General features: G+C 32.7%; 2 protein-coding genes across 2 annotated transcripts in view; one reads left to right on the top strand and one right to left on the bottom strand.

Moving 5' to 3' along the window:
• Positions 1 to 758: 758 nt before the first annotated feature.
• LOC123711347 (eukaryotic translation initiation factor 1A, X-chromosomal) lies at positions 759 to 1,645 on the bottom strand. The gene has a single exon (XM_045663887.1). It carries the CDS (start codon positions 1,529 to 1,531, stop codon positions 1,085 to 1,087), a length of 447 nt encoding a protein of 148 aa, XP_045519843.1. The 5' UTR covers positions 1,532 to 1,645; the 3' UTR covers positions 759 to 1,084.
• A 9,618-nt stretch (positions 1,646 to 11,263) lies between these two features.
• The window catches only part of LOC123710779 (ecdysone-inducible protein E75), a 66,798-nt gene continuing 53,154 nt past the window's right edge, over positions 11,264 to 24,907 (top strand). The window contains exon 1 of the mRNA XM_045662972.1: positions 11,264 to 11,732. Coding sequence (XP_045518928.1) covers positions 11,471 to 11,732 — 262 coding nt within the window. The 5' untranslated portion in view covers positions 11,264 to 11,470. The remainder of the gene's footprint in view (positions 11,733 to 24,907) is intronic.

The following is a 24,907-nucleotide window of genomic DNA, read 5'->3' as shown; positions in this document are numbered from 1 at the left end:
TGAATTTGTCATAAAGTCCAATTCCAATTTTCCAAAGGGCAAATTGTGGTACAAAGTAAAAGGCAAGTGTTAAAGAGAACATTGGTAAAACTTTGAAATTCTTTTTATAACCTTACATAACTGCCATCTACTGACACTAATAAAATTACACATGTATAAACTAATATTAAAACACTGAAAAATATAAACTTCTCGACCTTAGCCACTTTCGTTGTAAACTGGTAGAGGGTTATTTTAATATACTTATTATTTGTAAGTTTTTATTATCCATGTGTTGGTGAACATATTTACCTAGTCCTATACTTATTAAGTGCAATTGACATATTAATAATATTACCAAAACGGGTACAAATATGTCACCATAACAATGCTTACTTCCCTATACATTATTTTGTTTAAAGATTTCATAAGTCCTTTGTTTACACAATATGTAACTCAAATTCCACTCAATGTCTTGTACACGCAATTTTTATCAGAGAAAAGTTGGTTTTCATTAAATGTAATATATCATTTCTTCTATACTACTTATCAATGCACTTTATTCTATGCAAATTTAATAGAAAGGTTTGCTTTTTTACTTCATATTCATAAATTGTAGTCTATTCTTATTGAATATATGTTGAGTTAGTTTGATAGTCTATCATTAATTTATAAATATGAAACACATAACTATAAAACTGTATAACGCTAAACATTACAAAAACCTTAATACTAAAGTACTAGTGTACTGTGTGATATGAGTAAAAGTAAACACAAGAAAGTTTTTAAAAGTATTTAATTATGTACATTCCTTAGATTTTAAGCAATTTTAAAGTTTTACATATTTTCCAGGAATGTTGTGCAATATGTCCTAGGGGATGACATGTAATTTTTGAATGTAAATTAACTATTTCAATAAATAATACTAACAATAGACACTTTGTTAGGGACATACAAATATTAGAATTTTGTAGCATTGTTTTGCAGATGCCTAAATATATAGACAGATCTATGAAATTTTATTTATTGGGGTAAATCATTCTATAGAACAAAAATAATTTACAAAAACTTACATAGTTACTAAAGGATTTAGGATCAACAGGGGTTAGACTGCATCAACAGGATCAGCTTCATCATCTGAGCTGACTTCATCTCCAAACTCAATGTCTTCATCCAAACCATCCACGGAATAAACAACCGTTTCATTAATACGTACAGTCTCTGGGAATTCACCGTAAGTTTTAAGGTTCCTTGCTTCATCGGGTGTATATTTTAATATGACGTCAGCCTTGGCGTCTTGATAATCTCGTAAACCAATTAATATGATATCTCCTTGGTTTATCCAAACCTTTTTTCTAAGTTTACCTCTGATGTGGCAGAGACGTTTGATGCCATCAAAGCACATGGCCTCCAAGCGGCCATTACCGAGCATCTTTGTGACTTGGGCGTACTCCTGACCGTCTTCTTTGAAAACTAACTCACGTTTTTCGGTTTCATTCTCGTTCTTTCCTCTCCTCCTGTTTTTACCTCCTTTTCCTTTGTTTTTCGGCATTATTATATGATCTTGAGTACAAACATAGACAAATTAGAACTACGAATTAAACATAAAATTCGCCAGAATGTTGACGATCGAGGTGATCTTGATTATGTCTATGAAAATTTTTGACATTGACAGTACACACGGCACACGTTGTACATGACATTTGTACCACAGACTATTGTATTAATTTATTTACATATGGGTACAATGGTCTTTCAGCTTAGTTGATAGTCTTTATTTTACACTGTTTGACTTTTCATAGCAGACTAATTGGTTGTTTTATTTACATATGTTATTAATGAAATTAATCGATTATTTATTCAAAATATAGTTTGAATATGTTTTGTCATTATAGCTCTCGTGTGTTTGTAAATAAATAAAAGTGACAAAACATTATTTAAATTAAGTAATATTAAGATTTCAGATTAAAGTAAAATAAATAGAGTAAGGTTTATTATTTAAAGTTTTGTTATAAAACTATAAACTAGTAAGTTTAATGTTTATATAAGATATCTTACGAGACGCAATTTTTTTAACGGGTAATTATTATTATTATGACCCATATTTTAATCAAGTTATAATTATGTACATACATAGGTAGATATGTTTTTATAGGTATTAATATTTTTACAATAATATCGATTCTATACTAATTCGAGGGTAAGCGGATAGTTTTATTAGTCTGTATTCACCTGTATTAAGTAGTTTACAGTTAATAATTCAATAATTCGTAACAGTTAAGTACAGGCTATACCAATGTATATTTAGCAATATTATTTCTGTATATAATATAATGTGCCCGATGTATGTATTGTAGATAAAGTATAAAGTAAGTCATGTAGAATTAAAACGATATAGCGTAAGTTTAACAGGTAAATGTGTAATTTGGCTTCAATGTGGTAAATGTGCAGTCAGGTCGCTTCAAGGGGCGAGTGGGTGGTTGCAGGGGTGAGGCCAGACGGCGAATGAACTGTAGAAAGGGTTAATGCTCGCTTCCCCTGCAACGCGGCCGCGGCCTGCGCTCGCCCACCTAACTTCTATACACTTGAATATGTACTTTACCTTTTTTGTACTCTTAGATCTTAAAGGTCGTTTAAGATGCAGAGAGGGCTGAAATGTTTAAAATATTTTGATCAGGAAATCTGAATTACTTCTTATTAGGGAACATAGTACACCGATCGAACCGAATAAGACCAATTAAATTAGTAATTTATTTAATTTGTTTGTATTGCACACACAATTGCATGCAAATATAAACAAAACTTTATTAAAAAAATATTATGCCCGTATGTTAATAAGCGATCTCTGCGTGAGTTCCTAAGTAATGCAGAATTATTTAAAAAATATGAATAACCAGCGGCGAGAACGAAGTATAGTTTAGGAAATAATATTATTAATGTTATGCAATAAATTACAAATAATATAAAAAAATTGCCTTAGGTAAAAAAGCTGAAGTTAAACTAAGACTGGTATTCAAATATATTATTTATGTTATTTTATTAGAACTGAGCACGGTTTCGGAACAGACGATAATCAGGTGTCGCCACTATCAAATTGCAAGTAACTTCACCACTCCCCCTAGATGGCGGCAGAGGTATAAAAAGTTATGTTCTCGCATTCCGATTTGACAAAACTATATCTTATGTAGTTGAAAAATACACAATAAAACCAAAAAATATTCATTGATCAACATAAATATGTTATAATTTATATTTATGAAAAAATACCTGAATCTGTATTTATATTTGAATTTTTATTTCAAAATCATTTAAAGGCATCAAGTCTGTTCATTTAACTTTTTGAGATAAATTAAATTATAAAAAGTTTAATTTTATGCATATAATTGTTACTCTGTAAACAATTCAGTATTTATACTACTAAAATTTCGGAAATTAATACATAATTATTATTCTGTGTTAGTATGATTGAAATATTGCGATAAATACTACTCGTAAAAATTAAAGGGAAGTTAAATCTCAATACTATAATTTTAACATAAGGGAAATTAGAATTATTTAGATTCATATGATAAAGGAGCCAGGTCGTAATAAGTAAAAAGGCGCCTGCGCGGGTAAAGGTCAAGGGCAAAGAAGGCTCTGAAAGATTTTCTAGGAGATCAACGGCCTAGGCCCGTGTGAGTATATGGACAATTTGGGACGCGTGACCTTCACCGTGTTGATTGAACAGACACGTGTACGTAGGCGGTTGCGTTATTCAACTACTTAATCCCAAAACATAGGATAACTTTTTCTTACACTTCCTTAGGTTTCTTTGAGGTATTTATTTCGTTCTATTGTATAGTGTGGATCCTTTTCACGGTCTATTTATTCTATTAAAAGGAGGAAAACTTCACTTAATTTACCTTAGTACTCAATTGGATTCTCTGCCCTTAAATTTGCCGGGTTTGATTCCCAGGAAAAAAAGTAATTAATTGGTCGACGGATTTTATATGTGGTAAGCATTGTTAACAAAATGTGTCTGATAAAAACACGATGCACGAACCTTATAGATCAGCGCCTTTGGAGGATTTCAGAATTTTATGACGAGTATTATTTGACATTTAAACTGAAAATTTCAAAACATTCTACACCACAAATTAAGAATAATCAATGGGCATAAACACAAAATATGTATATCAAACATTCCATAAAAATACAAAGTGTCTTATTTCTATAGACAAGAACAACGGTCAAATGTGTAGGACAAAATGTACAATATTTTTATATAAAGTAACAGGGGTTTAGGCATACAAGTAATTTCCATTTTCTTATGAATGTAAAAATCGGCTGTGAGATTAGTCATATATCAGAAAATGTCTAGAAGGATTTTTATATATCAAAAAGTTCACAAATGCTTGTCAATTGTCAATCTCTAATGTATTACTGATGGGCTTGATTCTCTCTCTAGAGTCATTGTGTATGTCAGTCTCTATGCGTTTTCTACAAAGTTTACTATGGAGAGTGTTCTAAAGAGTCAATCTCTCCTGCCTCGTTTCATTATTGTACAAGTTCAGTCGAGATTTCATCTGAATCACCTGATGCAGTTAGCTGAAGTCTTCCACGGTGCAGACCGTGAATTGTGGAATCGACTCCTGGTGGAGTGTATTTGTATATCTACTATTATACTTACGTATTGTGCGGCAAAGCCTATGTGTGTTGAGGATGTCGATATTGTTCGGAGAGCGCGGGGCATCACGGTCACGGCCGAGGACGCGGCCTTGACACAGCTCATGAGTTGAGCTGGTCCCGGGCCTCGGGTACTTATGTGATTTTCCACCTCCGTAATTTTTGTATGTAAAACATTATTTAATCGCTGTTTGATATACCCAATTTTTTAAATACGTATGAAGTATGAATCTATTGATCAAATGATCGATATTTTAAATGTTAATTACATCTAATGAGATGTGATTTACTTCTTCAAAATAACCTACTGTTTGAATAGTAAATCTTTTTCCGTTGTCATGTCATATTTATAAGTAGATCAATAGATTTGCCGAGGTATGATACTTACAACATACTTAGTTCTCCTTTTGCCACAACCCCAATCTTAACCTACTGATATAATAAAGGTGAAAGTTTCGATATTTGTTAATCAATAAGACCTCAATAGATGATTGAATTTGCTACTCAGGTATATTTTAAGCTGATAGCGTACAGACTAAGTATTACATTTATTTTTATAACTTGCTGAACAAAAAAAAAATATTCCCTCCGTAATTTAGTTACCAAAAGTAAATCATACTGTCTTATTAAAAAACGTAATTTAATCCATATGTTTTATCTCGTGATAAGGACGAAACATTTAGTAGCTAATAAGTTTAAATATTTACCGTTTATAAATACAATTCGCTGCGCTGAAATCTTTTTGTTGCGTATGTTGGTTGCTCATATACAAAAAATTTGAGACTCTTTAATTTTTTATAATTCAGAGAATGATCATTCCTTACCGAGACCATTTATCTCCATACCAAAATTTTACTTAATTAATTTTACTGCTTAGCGGAGAAAATAGGATAGATATTTTTTGTTAATAATGTTTATAATATATCAAATAACTAAAAATAAAAACTTATTAGTTAAGGATATAACAAACGTATTCATTATACACAAGAGGCAGAATACTTGCAAAACTAGGATACATTTGCGAAACCATAGACCGGGATAAAACATTCAACGCATTGCTTCAAATTAATTTGGCAGAACCGTTGCTATTTCAGGTCAATAGCACGTTCTAGAACGTTTGGGGGTTGCAGTAGTCTGGTACCCCTGCCAGGGGGTGGACGTACGGTGCATCGAAAGGGCAACTGCAGATAACGCAAGCAGGAGCCAGACAGTCAACGTCCCGATGCACTCCCCCGCCCCTCGCCCCTCAGGTCCTTCGGGAACCCGTATCCGACTGTCGCGGACTTTTTACATTCACAATCTTGATCCATGATGACTCGTTCGGCTAATGAAATCAATTACCCAGTGTGCACTCGATACAATAAGCCAGTTAACAAATGTGATTCATTTGCATCGAAGTTTTTTTCCTTTTTGTTCTCTTCTGTTAGAAGAACCGATCTAATAACACTTTTATAATGTATTTTAATTGGGTATATCTAGTTCTCAAGGGCTTATTGTCGTTTTGATTTCATATTGATGTTTAATATTGTCGATGAAATTGTCAAATTGAAATTGCGTAATATATTTGAGATATAACGAGTTTGGTACAAATACTACTTATTTATCATAATATTATGAGATAAATTTGTATGGCATACTATATGAATCAATGGAGATCATTCCTATAAAAATATTTTATTCTATTTAATTTATTAAAGACTCTCTGTTTGGCCCTAAAAATATTGTTTTAAAATCACTGAACGATAAAATAACAAGTAACTACTAAATGGAGTTCCTGCATTGTTTTTACCGTTTAGAATGGTTATATAAAAGAGTTTAAACAAATTTATTAATTTGGTGCCTACTGAACGAAAAAAAACCTTCATTTTTCTCCAATATGTAATACTGAATTAGATATTGGAGAAAGATGTAAGTTACGGGAAGGCTACTTTGATTATGTTAAGAGTAAAAGGACATATACTAAAAGGATCTACGTAAAATAAACGCAACGATTATCTATATAACAGCACCCACTAGTTCATTAATGAAATGATTTATTTCCTTGCTAGCAGATAGCATTGTTTTCTTAGCGAAAGTTGATAGCAATTAATATATTGTAGTATAAGCCTTGAACTCCTTCGACCGCAGTGTAAGGACCCTCGCAATGTCAGCCTTTGTTTTATTGAAGTTTTAGCAATAGCTAATTCTACATTTCTTAAGAAGTACTGCAATAATAATATTTTAACAGTTTTCTGTGCCTACAAAACATTAACGTTATGTCGCTGGTAATCGAATCGATGCTAAAAACAATTAATAAGCAAACATTTAATTACTCAAACATTTAACCGTAATGAGTGAGTATTCGTAGGTGAGGCATTTTTATGGGTTGCCAAAAAGTTGTTTCATGGCCATTTGACAAAAAGAAATATTGGAGCGTTTTGGGCAAATCGACCTTGGGAACGTGTCCTCGGGCGGTGTCAACGGCAGTCAACCTCGGCGCGTGCTGAATACCACGCCCCTCTCCCTACCTTCCCCTCAAAGCCCATCAAGGTTTTGAAAAAAATTAACTGCATGTCAGTACCTCTTAAGTATATAACTGGTTCACTTCATTTCTTCTTAGAAAAAAAAATAAGCTTAACCTGTCTTTAGTCTTGATGACACATGTATTGTACGAATTGTTTTTTCATATAATTCTACTAACATAATAAAACCAAACAGAGAAACACATAATAATAGAATCCACATTTTTCTAAAACTTGGTGATATTTTCAATTTTGAAAATCTACCATATTTGGTGTTTCATTCTAAAATATCTAGAATAATTTGTCTTTAAATGTTTAAATTTACATTCAGTATATATGTAACCGAGTTTTAGAATATCCCGTGAATAACCACCACGTTTTACACAATATTACCATTCATTTGATACGAGTGAGAAATCATACGCACGCTGGTTATTCTAAAAAAATGATTTAAATTCATTTTTCGACAGTAACCGTGTGCCTTATAATTACTGTTACGTTGGTCACTAAGTCAAACACTTCGTGCAGCATGCATTAAAGGTCAAACTAAATTGTTTATTTACTCAGATGCATCCAGTTAAAAGAGTTAAGTTATGGGGCGAGGGGCGGGGTCGCGGAGGGGGCATGAGGGCGACGACTGGCACCTAAAGTCCGACATTGAGATACCCTTGCAAGGGCATTCCACTGCTGCAGTCTTCAAGGCTTGAAGCGTTGAAACACTCGCGATCTATATTCTGAGTTCAACTGAATTCATACAATGAACTAGGTTTATTGATATTTATTGACACTAGGTATATGATTGCAATCGCGGTTTTTAATTTAATTTAAACCCTAAGCAATTGCTACATTTCAATTATATTATGGAAACATTTGTATTTCTGGCTTTTATAGAAACTGTCGTATGTACCATGTTTATACAAGTACATAATAATAATTTCTTGTTATTGTTTATACTTGAAATAATTGAAACGACAACTTAACAAGTTATTACACAAATCTACCAGATTTAATGTACATAAACAACTTATCAATTCATATTTTCCATCACACCCTAGGACTGTTCGATATTCTAGTTGCGTGTCTATGGGTTGTTTTTATCTGTCCGGATTTCGGGAGTGAAAGTCGGTTGGGAAGGGCACGAGGACAAACGAGCTGCAGACGGCGAGGGTGTCTACGGGCCGCATGCGCAACAGATACAATCTTATGCATCGCGCTTGTGTATTACACTTACACCGACGTGCCACAACAATTGAATTCATTTTGTAACATGTTTGATGTTTCTTGTGTTGTTATTTATTTGTAAAACATCCTAACATCTGTAATGGATAAGGTATGAATATGTCTACAAGTAAAGTTCTATACAAGGACATAGATTATCATCAGCAACATTTACTTTTCTGTTTAAAATACTGAAAATCCTTTACACGCAAAGCATTCAAACTTGATTGCTAGGTTGACCCACATAATATATACCTTAGCCTTGAACTTTATACTTATTTCATAGTAACAATTGCGTGTAAACTTGAACTTGGGACTTCTAATTATTCATGAGTTTAACTTAATAAATTCGGTACATTTTATCGTCTTATCAAAATAGTCACGCAGAATGTGAAACAAATTTTATAAAAAGTGTTATTAGCCAAAACCGTAAGTTATTCTTAATTTATAAGTAGAAAAAGGTTTTATGTGATATACTTTCGAAATGGAATTTAGGTTTCGTATGAAACTTATGTTAATAATTACAGTTGTTAATCTTTAACATATGTTCTCGTTGCTCACATACAAGACGTGGCAATTATCAGATAGAATTCCAATTAAATTAAACCGATTGAATAATGGTTAGAAATTAATATTCTAGTAATTATTTAATTCGAATATGGAATAGATATCGGTGTAAGTGCGTCCTGACTCAGCAGTCGCCGTCGCGACCTCCGTCGATCGATATGCACTGGCTAGACATGCATTTCTTTCCCAGGATATTATATTAATGTTTATAAAGATATAATTTGAGTACTGGAAAATAAACTGTATCTTAATATTAGCTATATAAACAGATTACACGTCATCTTTAAAAAAAAATTATATAAACATTAAGGAAAAGATTTGTGTAATTTTTGTGTCAAGAAGTACTTGACCAAATTTCATTTTTTTTATACAATGCTATATTATCTCTGTATACCATGAGCTATATTTATAATAATAGAATATTAAAAAATAATAATGCCAGCGGTGCCAAAACAGAATACGACGTTCGTAATTAATAAAATAATGAACAAATAAAATAAAATAAAAATATTTATGCAAGATAGATGTTTCTTTGACAGTTATTAATAAAATGTTTTTTTATATAAGTGTCTAGCTACATATATATTTAAAAATATTTCGACAATTACTAACATCATAATACAATAAATGTTTATTACATGTAAACTAACGGCCTAATCAAATGACAAGTGACATGGTCTATAATTCTTATTTTTTTTACAGTTTCTAGGACTTGGCTTGACTTTCTGCATGAAATAATATTATCAACTAAGTTATAATGTCAATCAGATATATATCTGACTGTCAGTAATAAATTTATGTATGGCATTGCATTTTTAATAGAAATAGATAAGTTTCAGTGAGACCCGTCGCCAAAATAGATGTGAACATTGGTCTCGACCGTGAGCCGCCGGTGGCAGTGACCTGATCAACACGCTTTGCGAAGTGCACGTCCCTCCACACCCATCCTACCCGACCACCTCCATGTACAGGAATTGGCAACATACCCCGCCTGATGTTTTCCCGACTACTTTCCTAATTTGAGCTGTGAGACTATAAAACATTTTTAAACAACAAAAGTCAGTAACAGTCAGTTTTTACAATATGTGTTCCGAGTAAGTCATATGTAACTAGAGTTGCCTGGAACAAATCGCGTATTAGCGAAAGGAGCGCTATGAATCATAACATATTTTCTAAAAGTGTACTGTGTTTTTATTATATTAATATAATGATATGCGATACAATTACCTGAAATAACGTATATATCTTATATAAGAAATAACTGGCTTATACATTTATAATTGTGACATCAACGTGAACATCAACTTATATTGAAATTAATTCTAGGAATCGAAGACTATCTAATGGAAAGATAATAAGTTATTCCGTGTACTATCTTCTTTTGGCTGTTTTATATTTAAAACCTATAATTTTCCGTCACGTCCCCGTCTGAGCTATCTACGAAATCTTATCGGTGACTATCACTTATCAGTATGCGTGCCTCAGTCATCTCGGGATTCGATATGGAAGTTACATATAATTCATATTCATATTGTATGTACAAACAGCGTGCTTATTTTCAAATAACATAAAGTTAAACATTATTCGTTAATGCTATTTACTATAGAATGTGGTAAAAGCTTCACTTAGGTATAATACAATACTTATAAAACACAATTAATGAATTTAAATAAGAGTCCACCTGAAAATAAAAATGAATTAGTAAAGAGTTTATTTTATTTAAGACTTAAATCGTCATTATAAAAATGATTACCAAAAATTCAGATATAAATTTTATGGTTTTTTATTTATTTTTTGTTCAATGACGTCAGAATTTATAACATCTAAGATTAACTTTTCAGTGTGTCATTAAATTACGGAAGTAGCAAAATATATGTGAAGGTTTGTTATTAATATATACTACTACTATATATATACTTAAAACATTGTAGGAAATATGTTACGCTGACTTTGTAGTACATGATTTCAATTAAAATTTTACAGGGCCAAACAAATCAAACATTGCTTGCTTGCACTTTTATGTTTTTTACGTATATTATAAATATTAATAAAATATCTAAAATGAGGCTATATAGCTTTATATTTAATCTTATGAGAGACTTAAGATTTTTTTCTTTAGTGCAGGAATTTTTAATGAGTACGGATGAAAATTAATAACCTACCTGGAGCGTTGCACTCAAGAGGTGAGAGTAAGGTTAAAGTTGAGGTGGAGCAGTGGTCGTGTCGGAGGGCGCTGGGCGGGCGATGCAGCGCGGCTCGAGGGCTGCGAGGGTGCGGGGGCGCGCTGCAGATTCACTTTCGTCCAGCCGCGGGCTCTGCCACGCCAGTGAGAGAAAGTTGGTCGCGGCGAGCGAACGAGTCTCGCGAGTGGAGCGGCGCTAAGCCGCAACGACTCGCTGCACGCGCCTATCGCGATCTAATAAATAATTATTTTAAATACATATGGACGTTTTCGATGCCTTTTGTTGTGTCTACAATATTTATTTGGAAATTTTGAAAACTTTTATAAACATTGAACTTTTGTGATAAGTTTATAAACAATGCAGTGTTATCCAAAGTTGTCGCCGAAGCGCGAGCCAATGGATACTTACGAGATGGAGATGATGGGTGGCGGGAGACGGCTGGAACTCCCGGCGCCACCTGGCAAGGAATTTCGCGCGCCGTGTCTGATGCCGCCAGCGCCACCGCCGCCTGTTCAGTCGGTCATCCAGTGCATGCGACCTCCTCCGCCACCGCCGCCACCACCGCGTATCCACAAGCCTTCGATGTTCGAAGAGCCATCCAGCTCCATTCCTGATTTAGGTAAGTTAATTCTTCGAAATGTAAGATTATTTTATATGCTTAGTTTACCTATTAGATTCGTATACATATTAAATATTAAGCTCAAACTGTATTTTTAGCTCAAAGTGTATTTTTCAAATATTTACGTTGAGCTAAATAAACTGATTAATATGAAATGTTTACTTAACTTGAGTTTAGAAATGTCATTCAAGAATAGGAGACCAAGAGTTGTTTATTTTTTATGCTAATAAACCCTTCAAGTAAATAACCAAACCTCAAATTAGTCAAACATGGCCAGACAGTAATGAGTCTATTTATTGCATATTTGATGCATTTATGTACATCCTGCTTAGGAAAACTATACAGAGCAGACAGTTTACCTATAAGTCATTTCCGGGTGATGACGATAACCGATGAAGGTCGCTTTTATAACATGCATAATACTTACTAATCGATATTATGTTATATATACAACTGTATACAAATCAGAATAATGGTCAAAAAGATAAGATATGCTTTTCAAGGATTTGTTATATTGAAATATGCAAAAAGTTGTTGTTGTGGTTGCTCTTGTAAATTTGTAAATTGCATAAAAATTTAAATACATATTTTGTTACACCGATCTAGCGGTATTCTTATGCCGAAGTGTTTTTTTTTTTACAAAATACAGGTTGTAGTTTAAATACAAATTAAATGAATATATGGATTAATGTAATTAGTAGGTACATATTGGGAATTTGTGTGGAATCATTGCAACTTATGTACAACAAGTTACGTGCTCTCCGCGTAAGCGCTATCCCTTATTTATCCATCTAGAGATGGAATATTGAAATGCCTACTTTCGTGGATGTTTTCCTCGTGTATTTAAATAATAAAATAAGCCTTTGTGGATTAGGCTCTTCGGCCATGAAATAGTCATAATAACCAGGTTTAATATGTTACGACAATATTTATAAAAATGAAAAACTAAATTATGATTAACAATAATTTATTTCAAATAGTGATAATGTTTTCTTTTAGAAATCAAATTTTAAAGAAGACCCCGCTGATTAGTCTTATTTATTTTAAGAACCATTTTATAGTTCAGTAACTGGCAGGGAGAAATATCGGAAGATATAATTGTTTATAAGACAAATACCAAAAAATCTTCTAATCAGTCACTAGATGGTTAAGGTTTAACTATTAATGCATTAACTTAATAAATACACATAATATATTATTGTTTTAAAGTAAAACAAGGTCTTATGTGAAGACACATGGTAAAGTTTTAAGATTGAAATGACCACAATGTACAAACATAATATATAATAACGCTAACTACATTTTCGCGAACGGAAGATTAGATAAATATTGCAAGGTCAGAGCGAGCGACGATCGCTCTGACGCGTCGTCATTCGTGTCATTAAGGTCACTGTGACATTGGGCCGATAGTGGTGACAAAATAATATACGTATCTTATCTCGCAATGTCAGTGGCGCGGGCGCAGGTGAGCACGACCCCTACCTGTTGTTTACAAACCCTTTGCGGTTAATCACTGTCTTCGACGACCTATTCATCATAATATGACGCATTCTCCTTTAGACTTTAAAATTATCAGGTTTATTAGAAATTATATTCGAGAAATTTAAAAGATCTATGAAATTTTAAAATATTTATAATTGTTATGCCCTTTATCGTATATTCGAATAAAAAGAAATATGAAACTTTTGAAATAGCTAGTAGTTATTATTAGCTTCTCAGTTATTATCTACACAACCTTCTGAGAGTGAATCACTTCCTGCTGATACACATTATAACAATATAATTTTTTTCTTGATATAGTGAGACCTTTCGCCAATTCTGACTTTTCCGTGTTTACCAATACAAGGGCATTTCAGTACACCTTAAATGTCCTAGAGATGTCTTTATGTTAATATTATAAGATAAGACACCAAAGTAATTAAGTAAGAAGATTAAATAAGAAGGCGATAAGAATGTGTTAGAGTATATAAAACCAATAACTATAAATGGTATTAAATAAAATACATACAGTATTGCACAATTTGTATGTTTTATGTACGAATAACGTTATTTGCGACATGTTCAAAAATATTTAATATTTATATTATTTCATCCAAGGGACACTTGAGTCTTGTATATATCGTGTCTTTCTTGTCTTAATACAAAGTTGTGTTGTGGTCTTATCACTAATACATATACACAAAGTATTATCACACGCTATGTACATTTATGATACACAATCATATAATACATGGCAGTAAACGATTGAGTACACAGGGAAGTGTCGGCGCAACCTTGCAGGAGGTCACCTAGCGTCATTCGCAACACTAACAATACATAAATTGTTTCATAACATAAACACTTCGAAGGTAATAAGCCCCCAATGCCAAAAGTTTCCTAATTATGTTTTACTAGAACACAGGTTTATTGATTAGCGCGAGACACAAAACATTTGCAATCACACTACTTAAATTATTTAATATTTAATTATCTTTAGCTTTAGATTGTCTCTTCAACATCTAAATATTTTTTCGGGATTTGTATCGTATGCTTTCTACAAAAAAATCAAAAATCTATTACTCATATAAAGGTTATAGCATCAATGTTCGTTCGAATAAATCTTTGTGAGTTTCTTTGTAAAAGAAGAGAAGTCTGCGATAGCCCACAGTGATACGTTTTCAGTTTTCACGCGAGTAAGGTTTGCACTGACTTTCCGAATATAGCTTGTAAAATTTCTTTACTTAGATATAGATTATACTACTTGATTTTCAAAAAAAAAAAATGAAAATCATATAGTATAATGTATAAATTTTTACTTTTAGTAAGTTCCGTAAAGCCCTTAGTACAAGTTTATGAGTCTTGATCATTTTTATGTTAAGGACAAAATAAAGAAGACGATAAACGTTTTTATGTACCGATAACAATTCTATTCCTAAATGATGTACTTACATCTACCCTATGGTATACTCCAAAGCAATTTCACCCACGATATACACCCTCACCTTACCATTGGCCTCCCTGAGGTCATGGCCGTACTTATTTCACTTCTTATAATTTCATCTACCATAATCCTTACTTCTTACATCCAAGTCATATTTTTCGTTTTACTTCCTTACATTGCTAATAAGTCAACATTGTTGTGGGTACAAATTATGGAAATTGTGTAGTCTGAACTATAAATGTTTATAGAGTTATTCTAGAGTTTTTTTTTAAATTTAACCTTCATAAAATGGTGAAAAAGAATTGTTTGGAAACAAGAGTTTTATCCAGCTCCCAAGCTAACTTCCATATCAACAGACAGCTTGAAGTCCATCATCGCACTGTCGAGAAATTTTCTATTTCATGTATAATACAGTACGGATTGACCTATATTATTTTAATGTCAATTCCGTACTTAGACGTAATCAGAGTCATGTAACTATAATATGAAGCAACCTTAATGATTCAAAACAAGGAAATATCTTATATTAAGTAAATATTGGAACGCATTATTTGTATTACATATTATTACTGCAATATTTATTTTTCGTCTACTTGTATTGTGGCATATTTCTCTAACTTACTGACTTATAGCGCAGCAATCATCAAGCAATAATTTAAGAAGTTGCGTGGTGCAAACAGTGCCACGTGGGTAGAGTAATTAATATGCAAATCTACCCTCATTTTATCGCGATGTAAAGTAAAGGTTTAGGCACAAGTTGTTTTGATTTAATTAAACACAGGAAATCGTTCAGATACAGTCAATTTTATTTTAAATTCTGTAAATATTAGACGATTAAGACTAGTTCAAATATACGAGACATTAATGACTTCGTTTCTAAAGAACAGCCCATCGAGGAGGTGAAGAAAATATTGTATGGACTCGACATCTTTGTTTAGCCCAATACCTATTTAACCGGCGCTAAAGTAGTAACGCTGTAGTTAATTTCAAAGTTACATATCTTAAAATGACTAGGTAATGAGTGTGTAATCTTCTTATATAACACAAGACTTCCACAATAACCACACAACTACGTGGACCGACAGAGCCAAGGTTAAGGCTAAATGATCAGTTATATCAATAATTATTGTCATCTGTGAGTGGTAGCGATTATTCTACCATACAAAGATGATTTTATTGTGTATTCAAAGTGTTTTTAAGTATCTCCCATACATATGATCGTGGTATATGTATGGGATAATAATAATAAAATGTCTGTATACAAACTAAGTTTAAAGAAACAACTTCAGCAACTTGAATACACAAGCTTATTTTTATTGATATGGGCATTAATTAAAACAATATAAGATTCTTTAGTTTTTTGAATATGTAATTCTTTAGTCAAAGCAAAAAACAAAAAATAAATAAAAATACATATATGCGACATTAATTTCTGTATTACAAGCAGTGTTAAGCTGAAGGTCACTGATAAGAAATCCGTTCTATTAAAAATGCCGTACGTCATAATAAAAGTACGTGCTCATATACTCGTGAACAGTTCGCAATTGTCAAAAACATGGAGCTTTTTGCATCTTAGAAATCGCATTTTGAATACGATTCGGTTATTTGATATTTCGGTTATTTGATAATCGAATTAAAAATCATATGTAAAATTTTAATTAAGCAAATTCGTACACATTACGATTAGAGATAAATAGTTATATACATATATAGTTTCAGATCAGGACTTGTAGCAATTATACAGCTTAGGACATTTAACCATCTATACGATTATTTTTTCTCATTAAAATATTTAATAAAATATGTATGCAAATATTATTTTTACTAAACATTACCCTTTGAAAGACGAAAATGTCAATATGAATGTCACAAAAACCCGTTATCCTAGTACAAAAAAATGTGCATCGTGTATTGTTTTATTTGTATAGTAGATTGCAGAAACCCTGACCCACGCACTATGCGCGCGTTGCTATGGTCACGGTCGAATATCGATCGATCCAGTGGGAAAGCATTCGAAATAAGATGTTCTATTCCCCGCTCTATTGTCTATTAAAGCAACAAGGGTAAATAGGTGTCATTTAAATCTTATGCATGTATGTTAGTCTACTTTAAAATAGTATTCAATTTATGTATAAAAAGGCTTTTTGATTTTGATAAATTTGAATTTTATAAGATTATTTTTAAAAAGGATTAATACTGAATTACAGGTTTAATATACCATATTAGTTTTCTTACATACTCAAGAATATATATAGCAAATTTACTACCTAATTGTATGTGACACTTTTAATTTACATATACGTGTAGTTAAATTTTTCGACACTGACCATGTAAAGTCTTTATATTCTAAAATGCGCAAACTTTAACAAATAAATAAAATCTGATCAAGACTTGCGTTGTGCCTAGGGGGATGATGGAGCAATAAATCCAGAGACAGCTACACTTTAGCGTTTTATTTACAGTACCAAACTTCTTTTCCTGTGGAATAAATATTTTGTTCGTGTGACATAATCGAATCTTTATTTACTAAACAAGTAATTACCATTAAAGCTCTCAATAGAATATACAATAAAAAAAACGATTTCACGCCATTGTTTATGAAATATATTATTAAATCACTGACTCTTTCTTGCATTGTTATTAGCGAAATATTAAAATATCATAACAAGAATATTTGTTTAATTTTAGTATAATCAATACAATTAAGACTGTAATCAATTTATGAACCGTGAGAACGTAAATTAAAAATCGACGACTCTGACAGCACTAAGAAGATTTTATAATTTATTTAATATCTTAGCTTTAAGCTATTCTGTTTAAATAATGTTATGGAATAATTTTACACACCAGGCTAGAACGCAGGTCTGGGCCTCAGATTTCGGCATCTGTTTCGTGTTATTTTTTTTCTCTAAGGCTTTTTTACCATGTTTTTATTCACCGTACGAGCGAGTATTAAATACACACATAAACACCAGGTAAAGTAGTCCACTGTTGGGGTTCGAACCTATGACCTCAGCTGAGGCCACTAGGCCAACACTGATCCATATACTGACTAGGCTGAAACCACGCACTAAGATAAAAATCCTCTTGGAATTCAGTACATTTAGTGTACGATGTGTTATAGGCTTTTTACACTCTTTGAACAAAGGTGTCTATAAGGTTGGGGAAAAAGTCTTTTCGCATTATAGTATGTAAGAACTTGTAATAAAATCTCTTTGGCTATACTATTTGTATCTGGCTGGTTTTGGTATCATTAAACGTTTACATTTTAAAGAAGATAATTCCAAATTCAAATTAGGAAAATGTGTGATTTTTATTTATTTTTCATACTGTCAAGATGAGTGAATCTAATGAAGAACTTCGATACATTTTAAAATATCACTACAAAAAGGTAATAATGCAACGCAAGCCGTGAAAAAAAATTGCGATGTTTATAGACCTAGACCAGTATCTGTGAGAGTAGCACAAATTTGGTTTAAGCGTTTTCAATCCGGAAATTTTGATGTCAAACATGCACGTCGCTCTGGTCTCTGTTACGGATAAAATGGATGAAATTTTTGAAAACGCGGAGCAATATCGGCATATCAATAGTTACGACGTAGCTGAAGAACTGCGAATTGACCACAAAACAGTTGCGCATTTGAAAAAAACTGGATACATAAAAAAGCTCGATATTTAGGTACCTCACGAGCTCACTAACTCACAAACTCACCGAAAGAACCTAATAAACCGTGTACTCATTTGTGATTCTTTATTACGACGTATTGAAACCGAACCATTGTTGAAGAAGCTGATAACTGGTGATGACAGGTGGATCACGTACGAAAAGGGTCGTGGTCAAAGGCCGGTCAGGCTTCACAAACTGTGGCGAAACCCGGGTTAACTCGCAACAAGGTGATGCTGTGTGTTTGTTTGGTGGGATTGGAAGGGCAGTATTCATTATGAGCTGTACAACAGCTATGACCACCGGACAGGACCATCGATTCTGAACTCTACTGCGAACAACTGATGACATTAAAGCAAGAAGTTGAGAGAAGAGTGGCTGGAATTAATCAACAGAAGGGGTGTGGTTTTTCATCATGATAATGCTAGACCTCACACATCTTTAGCCACTCAGCAAAAATTAAGAGAGCTTGGCTGGAAGGTGTTACGCATTAACATGCCGCCGTATAGTCCTGACCTTGCACCTTCAGATTTCTACATGTTTCGGTCTCTTCAGAATTCTTTAGGCAGTGTCAGGTTAACATCACGAGAGGACTGCCCTGCACTGCACGAAAACCAATTGTCGCGGTATTTTGATCAGAAGGCCCAAAATTTCTATAGCAATGGGACCATGACCTTTAAGATGGCAAAAAGTTATCGAACAAAATGGTACCTACATACTTTAGTTAAATATAAATAAACCTTATTAAAAAATGTTGTGAATTTTCTTAATAAATGCGAAGAAACTTTTTCCCCAACCTATTATATTCTATAACGTTCGTTTAAGTCAAGTCAGTAGCTAATAGGAAATTTTCTGCACCAACTGCTCTCACTTTTACTTAAGTCGGTAATGTGTTATGCAGCGGTAACCAAGTATGCGTTTATAATAGGTGAGTTAGATGCAATATAGTAAGATGTTGCTTTCTAAGCAGTGAAGGTGACTGAGACTTGCAGTTCAAGTTTCGAGTCATTATACTAGGGTTAGTAGACTTTTATGTTTTTTGAACGAGTGTAATTAATATCGGTAAAAGGTCTTTAATCATTTTCTTTTAGAATAAAGCTTTAAGACATAAGTAATTTTTTAAATTAGTATTTATTTATATCTTATATAAGCTTTTGTTGTGGCCTCTGATTTCTCTATCTGCTCCCGTTATCGATAAAAGGTAATTAAAATATTAAAGTTGATACTCTAATACTAGCAAGCAACATAACCACTTAATATTCCGATATTATGATTAGAACCATAAATCTGTCAAATATTACAAAATTATAGCTAAATATGTGAGAATAGGAATATAATTATATATTATTATCTGCACAAGCAGAAAATTGTGGGAATATTTTTTATCTGGCAGCCCTAGTCCTTGCGTTAATTGCAGAGATCGTTGTACATCTATTGCTCTGCCACGCTCTACGAAGGGCAACGAACGCGGGCAGCTGCTCAGCGAAAAGATCCCGTCTTGACTATTTCAGAACACGGCTTAGATAGCTTGCTGTAACAAAAGTAAAAATATGTTAGAGATAACACTAATGAGCTTTATTTACCACATTGTTATCAACTAATGAAGAACTTAGAATTATTTTTAAATGACTTTTCTCATATTTGTCTCTTACGGTTTATTTGTAAAAATATTTACTCTAATTCACTAATACTGGATAAAGGCATAACATGCATACTGCATAGTTTCTTTAGTAGCGCGAAGTTCATCGGGGCGTTGCACTCTAGATGAGAATCAGCCGCGCGCGCGCACGCTGCGAAAGTGATTCACATTGCCACTCTCTCCCCACAACGGGATCAGATTTTGAATTGATTTGATTCTGTAATCCCGAATAAACACGCAAATGCTGTAAAAATTATGCACCGATACGCTGAACTTGTTTGTCAATCCTTAAAGGAATCAGACGGAACCGTAATGTATAACCAACTCACTTATTTCGTGACGGTGAGTGAAGATTTTAAACAGGTCATAAATGTCTTAAAAACTTTTATTAATATTTTCAATTAATAAAAGGTCTAATTGTTACGATCCTAAGAGCTGTCTTATATTACCTACAAATTATTAAATGTAGCTTATGTTTATAATTTTCTTATTACCAACCATTACAAGTTTTCCAATGTAACTTTCTATAAACTGCGTTCTATTTCAACACACACTAACAAGTGCGACTAGTTAGCAAGTTGCTTTGAACCCAGTTGACTGGGCTGGGAATGTTGGCAATAGAAAAAAAACTGCAGTATTAGAAGTATCTAAGCTGGGTGCAGTGGCCGCGTAGTGCCAGTGACCCTTGTTGCGTTCGCGCATCTAGTATTCGTAGCGCCCCTACGACATCGCTACGACACGACCCTGTGATAACTTTATAAATGACGCAAATAAGTAGAAGCTGCACGTTACATATATATATATTACTTACCAATCGGAACCTCTATGAACGATTCCTGGCCAATAATTATTCCAGGTTGGTAAACAGTTAGCTTATAGTGTACTTGTCTAAAAATTTGAATTATGACATGTAATTAAGAAATTTGGTTTTGATTAAAATTTTAGTTTGATAGACAAGACTGTAGGCCTGAGATTTAACCTTCCTCAGAAATATAACATTCAGTTAAAAGTTTTGGACTAAATATTTGCTATCAAAGCTGTTGGTTTGGGTACTTACATTTTTTAATTTTTGTTTTTTTGTGCGAAAAAGACTATATTAAATTTCATTAAGAAGATTAGGGATATTAAAAAAAATCTTAGTAATAACTTTTAAAGAAATCAATACAATATTCATTATATTGATAATGGTGCATATGTACGTATAGTTTCGTATGAAATGGTTACATTTTTATCAACCATAACGAAGAATCCTCAAACCTAAAATAAGTAAATATGTATTACTCATCGGCTGTTTATGATACATACTATTTTAGTATGGGTACTATTGTATGACGTGTAGAAATCGATACAAGTGGAAATCCCTCCCGAGTCCTGATATTGTGATTCAGTCGAAGATCTGCTGAGTCAGCGAATATCCTATAAATCCTACACAGAAATAAGGTAAAAAATAGCATTAAAGGTTTTATTTGTATGTTTATACGATAAAATATTCTGTATTTTAATATTTTAAAAGTAAAAGTACGTCAACTAACTTACATTAAATTACTGTAATGTACTGTACTGCTGTGACCCGATAATGATTAAAATCTTTTAAACTTAATCTCGTAAAATTATATTTTATATATTTACATAACAGCGCAGTATTTTTTTTTTATTTCCCACTAAATGACAAAGACACATAAAATTTATCATAAAAACAGCAAAAAAATATAATTATTAGAAAATTAATTAGTTTTAGAATACTTTCATAAAGCATTGGAAAATATATATTATATAATTATTTTCTATGAAGGTACTCGTAATGATTATCCTGTCATCTCCCATATTTGGTTTTTATGTCTTCAATTTGTGAAGCAACGCGATCATGAATAAAACAAAGGTGATTATTAAATCGGATCCCATGACGAGGTGGTGGCTGGGTTTTTGCGATCACAAGTTCAGAATTACTGATGAGGCGCGGGCGACCGGCCAACGAACTACAATCGACGTGCGCACACGGCGTTTGACCTTACTTCTACTTGAATACCTCTTCTTGCACTGGAGATTTTGTCTTCACATGGTATCAGAAATATCTATAAACTAATCATCATCGCTTATGCCCTAAAAACTGGTTGTGTACACAGTTTAATAACTGTTTAAAAAATGAGTTGAGATTTTATTTAATAAATATTTAATTTAATTTTTGTTTCTACTGTTTAGCCATACGTTTATTTAGTTATCGGGTATTTAAACAGTTTTCAAAGTAAATGTATAATCTTGTTGAAATAATTAAAATAATATTTTTACGTTTTATATCATAAAAATTTAACGCAAATTACGATGTTTTACATAGTTGATGCCGCGGATAAAAGCTACATACACGAATAATAAGTTGGGCTTTTTACACGTAGCAGAATATGTTGTAAAGTCGGCCCATAATTATTTTTTATATTTTATAAAATGGACAATATTTTTGCATTAATTATATATCTGCTTAAACGTTATCAATACCTAAGGAAGGGGGTTTTAATTCGGTATTTTAAGGAATGGCATTGATAAATATAATTATATAGTCTAAGTATAAGTATATTCAATGACTATAAAGATTTATTGAAAATAACATTGGATTTAGGAAGATTTTCTTGTACTCATCATTTTTCTTTTTTAGTTTTATCACTTTTTAGCGATAAGGCCGCCCGTTGCATACCTTGAAATTTTTATGTATTGTGTTATTTGTGTTTCTTTTATTTTTGCAACGAAGTATGAATAAATAAATTAATTAAAAATGGTCTTTGATTGTAAATTTAGTTATATTAACAATGTTGTCTTGTACACATCGACTGTAAGTATTTTCTATCAAATAAGTCATATATTATGTTTATTTTAGCAAAGTATCTCAACAGAGCGCAAAACAAGCATGAAGTCGTCGGCCGCGACCAAGGCCCACACGGTCAGGGACGCGCTATCTAACCGGTGACCGTATACACGATAATCCATGTAACAGCCTTATAATCTTAGGTAGTAAATTTTTGGTATTACAAATAAACTTTAAAATTAAATACTCTATTAACATAAACGTAAACTCATTTGGTGTAACAGTAATGGGTCTAAATGAACACAACTGTAGATTACAACTGATTAAGATGGGCCTGGTCAATGTATCGTGTGTGCGACCAATCTAATTGGATTACAATTACAATGCGCCTTAGAAACTTATACTTTATAATGTATACCTTCTTCGGTGCTAAGGCACAACAGGAACTTTGTGGTTTTCATTATACTTTTACATCAACGATAACTTGACTTATCAGTCTCTTATTTTAATTAAACCTATAAAGACTAACAGTAACGAATTAATTAGTTAAATTAAATTTTCCTGTTACTTATATGTTAGTCATCACTCATCAATGTTTCCAAATCTCTTCAGAAACTATTAGATCTGTAGCGATTATATTCTTGAATGGTTTAAGAGGAAGTCTCTGTTTTAAGCTTTAGAAAATGAAATCTATTTAAGAGAAAAGCTTTTATGATAAAATAATTTATTAAGTGTATATAAATTCTATGAAGTATACTCTGCTGAAAAATATTTGTATAATACTTAAACATAGCATATTATGCTGAATCATATTGTAAAAACTTGGTAAAACCTTGAATTGTATTGTAACTGTGTAGTTCCACATCTACTATCAACTGTTATATAGTTTTTCATTAACTAACGAAACAATTTAAGTTGCATACAAAAAAAAATGTAAACGCTTGTAACTTTATATCGTTCAGGTTTTGTATAGCTGAAAAACAACTAGTGTAATTAGAAGCTAAGAAGCCGCATCGCTGTTACAAGACCGCCTTGTCGCTGCAGACTTGGACATTGTAGAGTGTTATTACGTCGCATGAGTAAATGCATATTGTCTGTATGTATGTCGGGTTACGGAAACGAGGTGCGGCGGCTTCTCCCGTCTGGCCCCACACCACCCTGTCTGCATTCACCTACACCACCCCCGTAATTCACTCTCACTAACCCACTGCAGCACAGTCAATCATGCATATCACGTCTAATTCAAGGCAAGGCTTATTACGACTCGGCTATAGTAATCTAGTCAAGATTATGATAACTTAAAATTTGTATCTTAAATGTGGATGAATAATTAAAGATATACGGTTAATTGATATTAATTGTTGTTTATCCAATATATTTTAGCTGATGTCGAAGGAGGTTTTATTTCACCGTAATTTTTTTTTGGCACTAACATCTAATAACAACAGATCCAACAACATTGAGATCTTCATGCTTTTGTATATAAATAAAGTAATATGTCGTCAATATATATATCTATTAAAATTGTCTGATTAACGTAAAACCAAATCTACTAGGACATGTTATTATTTTACATTTTTTTAAAGCAAATCTTTACAAATACTAATGTGCTATTTGTACAATTATATTATTTAGGTTAAATATCGAATTAAAATGACTATGGTTAGTTAATTCAAAGGATAAATTAATTGGTTTGAAAAAGCACTGCAGTTTGCAATTACATATCCCTACGCCGTCCCATTTTCTTAAAGTTTTTTGTTATACGACATCGGCTAAAAGCGTAGATGCATTCGGTTTTTATGTCTGCAAGTCTTTGGTGAAAGCGGCAGGGTGGTAAGGGTAGCAGGGTGCGGGGCCCAGAGCGGGGAAGTGCCCCCACGTCTAGACTGGGTCGGTAGTTTTCCGGGATTCAGCCGGCTTTGACTGCAGTCTGCTCACCCACTCACTGCACAGACATACTTATAGATACACACAGTATACTACTGTCTGAGGACCCTCGTCGCATCAGACGCAGTTTTTGTATTACTTTTTCTTTATGTAGACAGATAGGACATTCAGGGCGAAATGAATGCTCTTGTCTGGAGCGGATCCTTCGAGTGACGAACAAAAAGGATGCTTCTGCGAGATATTTGCGCACTATTAACTGTAGCTACGTGTA

The sequence above is a fragment of the Pieris brassicae genome, chromosome 6 (assembly GCF_905147105.1).
Source record: "Pieris brassicae chromosome 6, ilPieBrab1.1, whole genome shotgun sequence".
Lineage (NCBI taxonomy): Eukaryota > Metazoa > Arthropoda > Insecta > Lepidoptera > Pieridae > Pieris > Pieris brassicae.
This window is presented reverse-complemented; position numbering and strand designations above follow the sequence as displayed.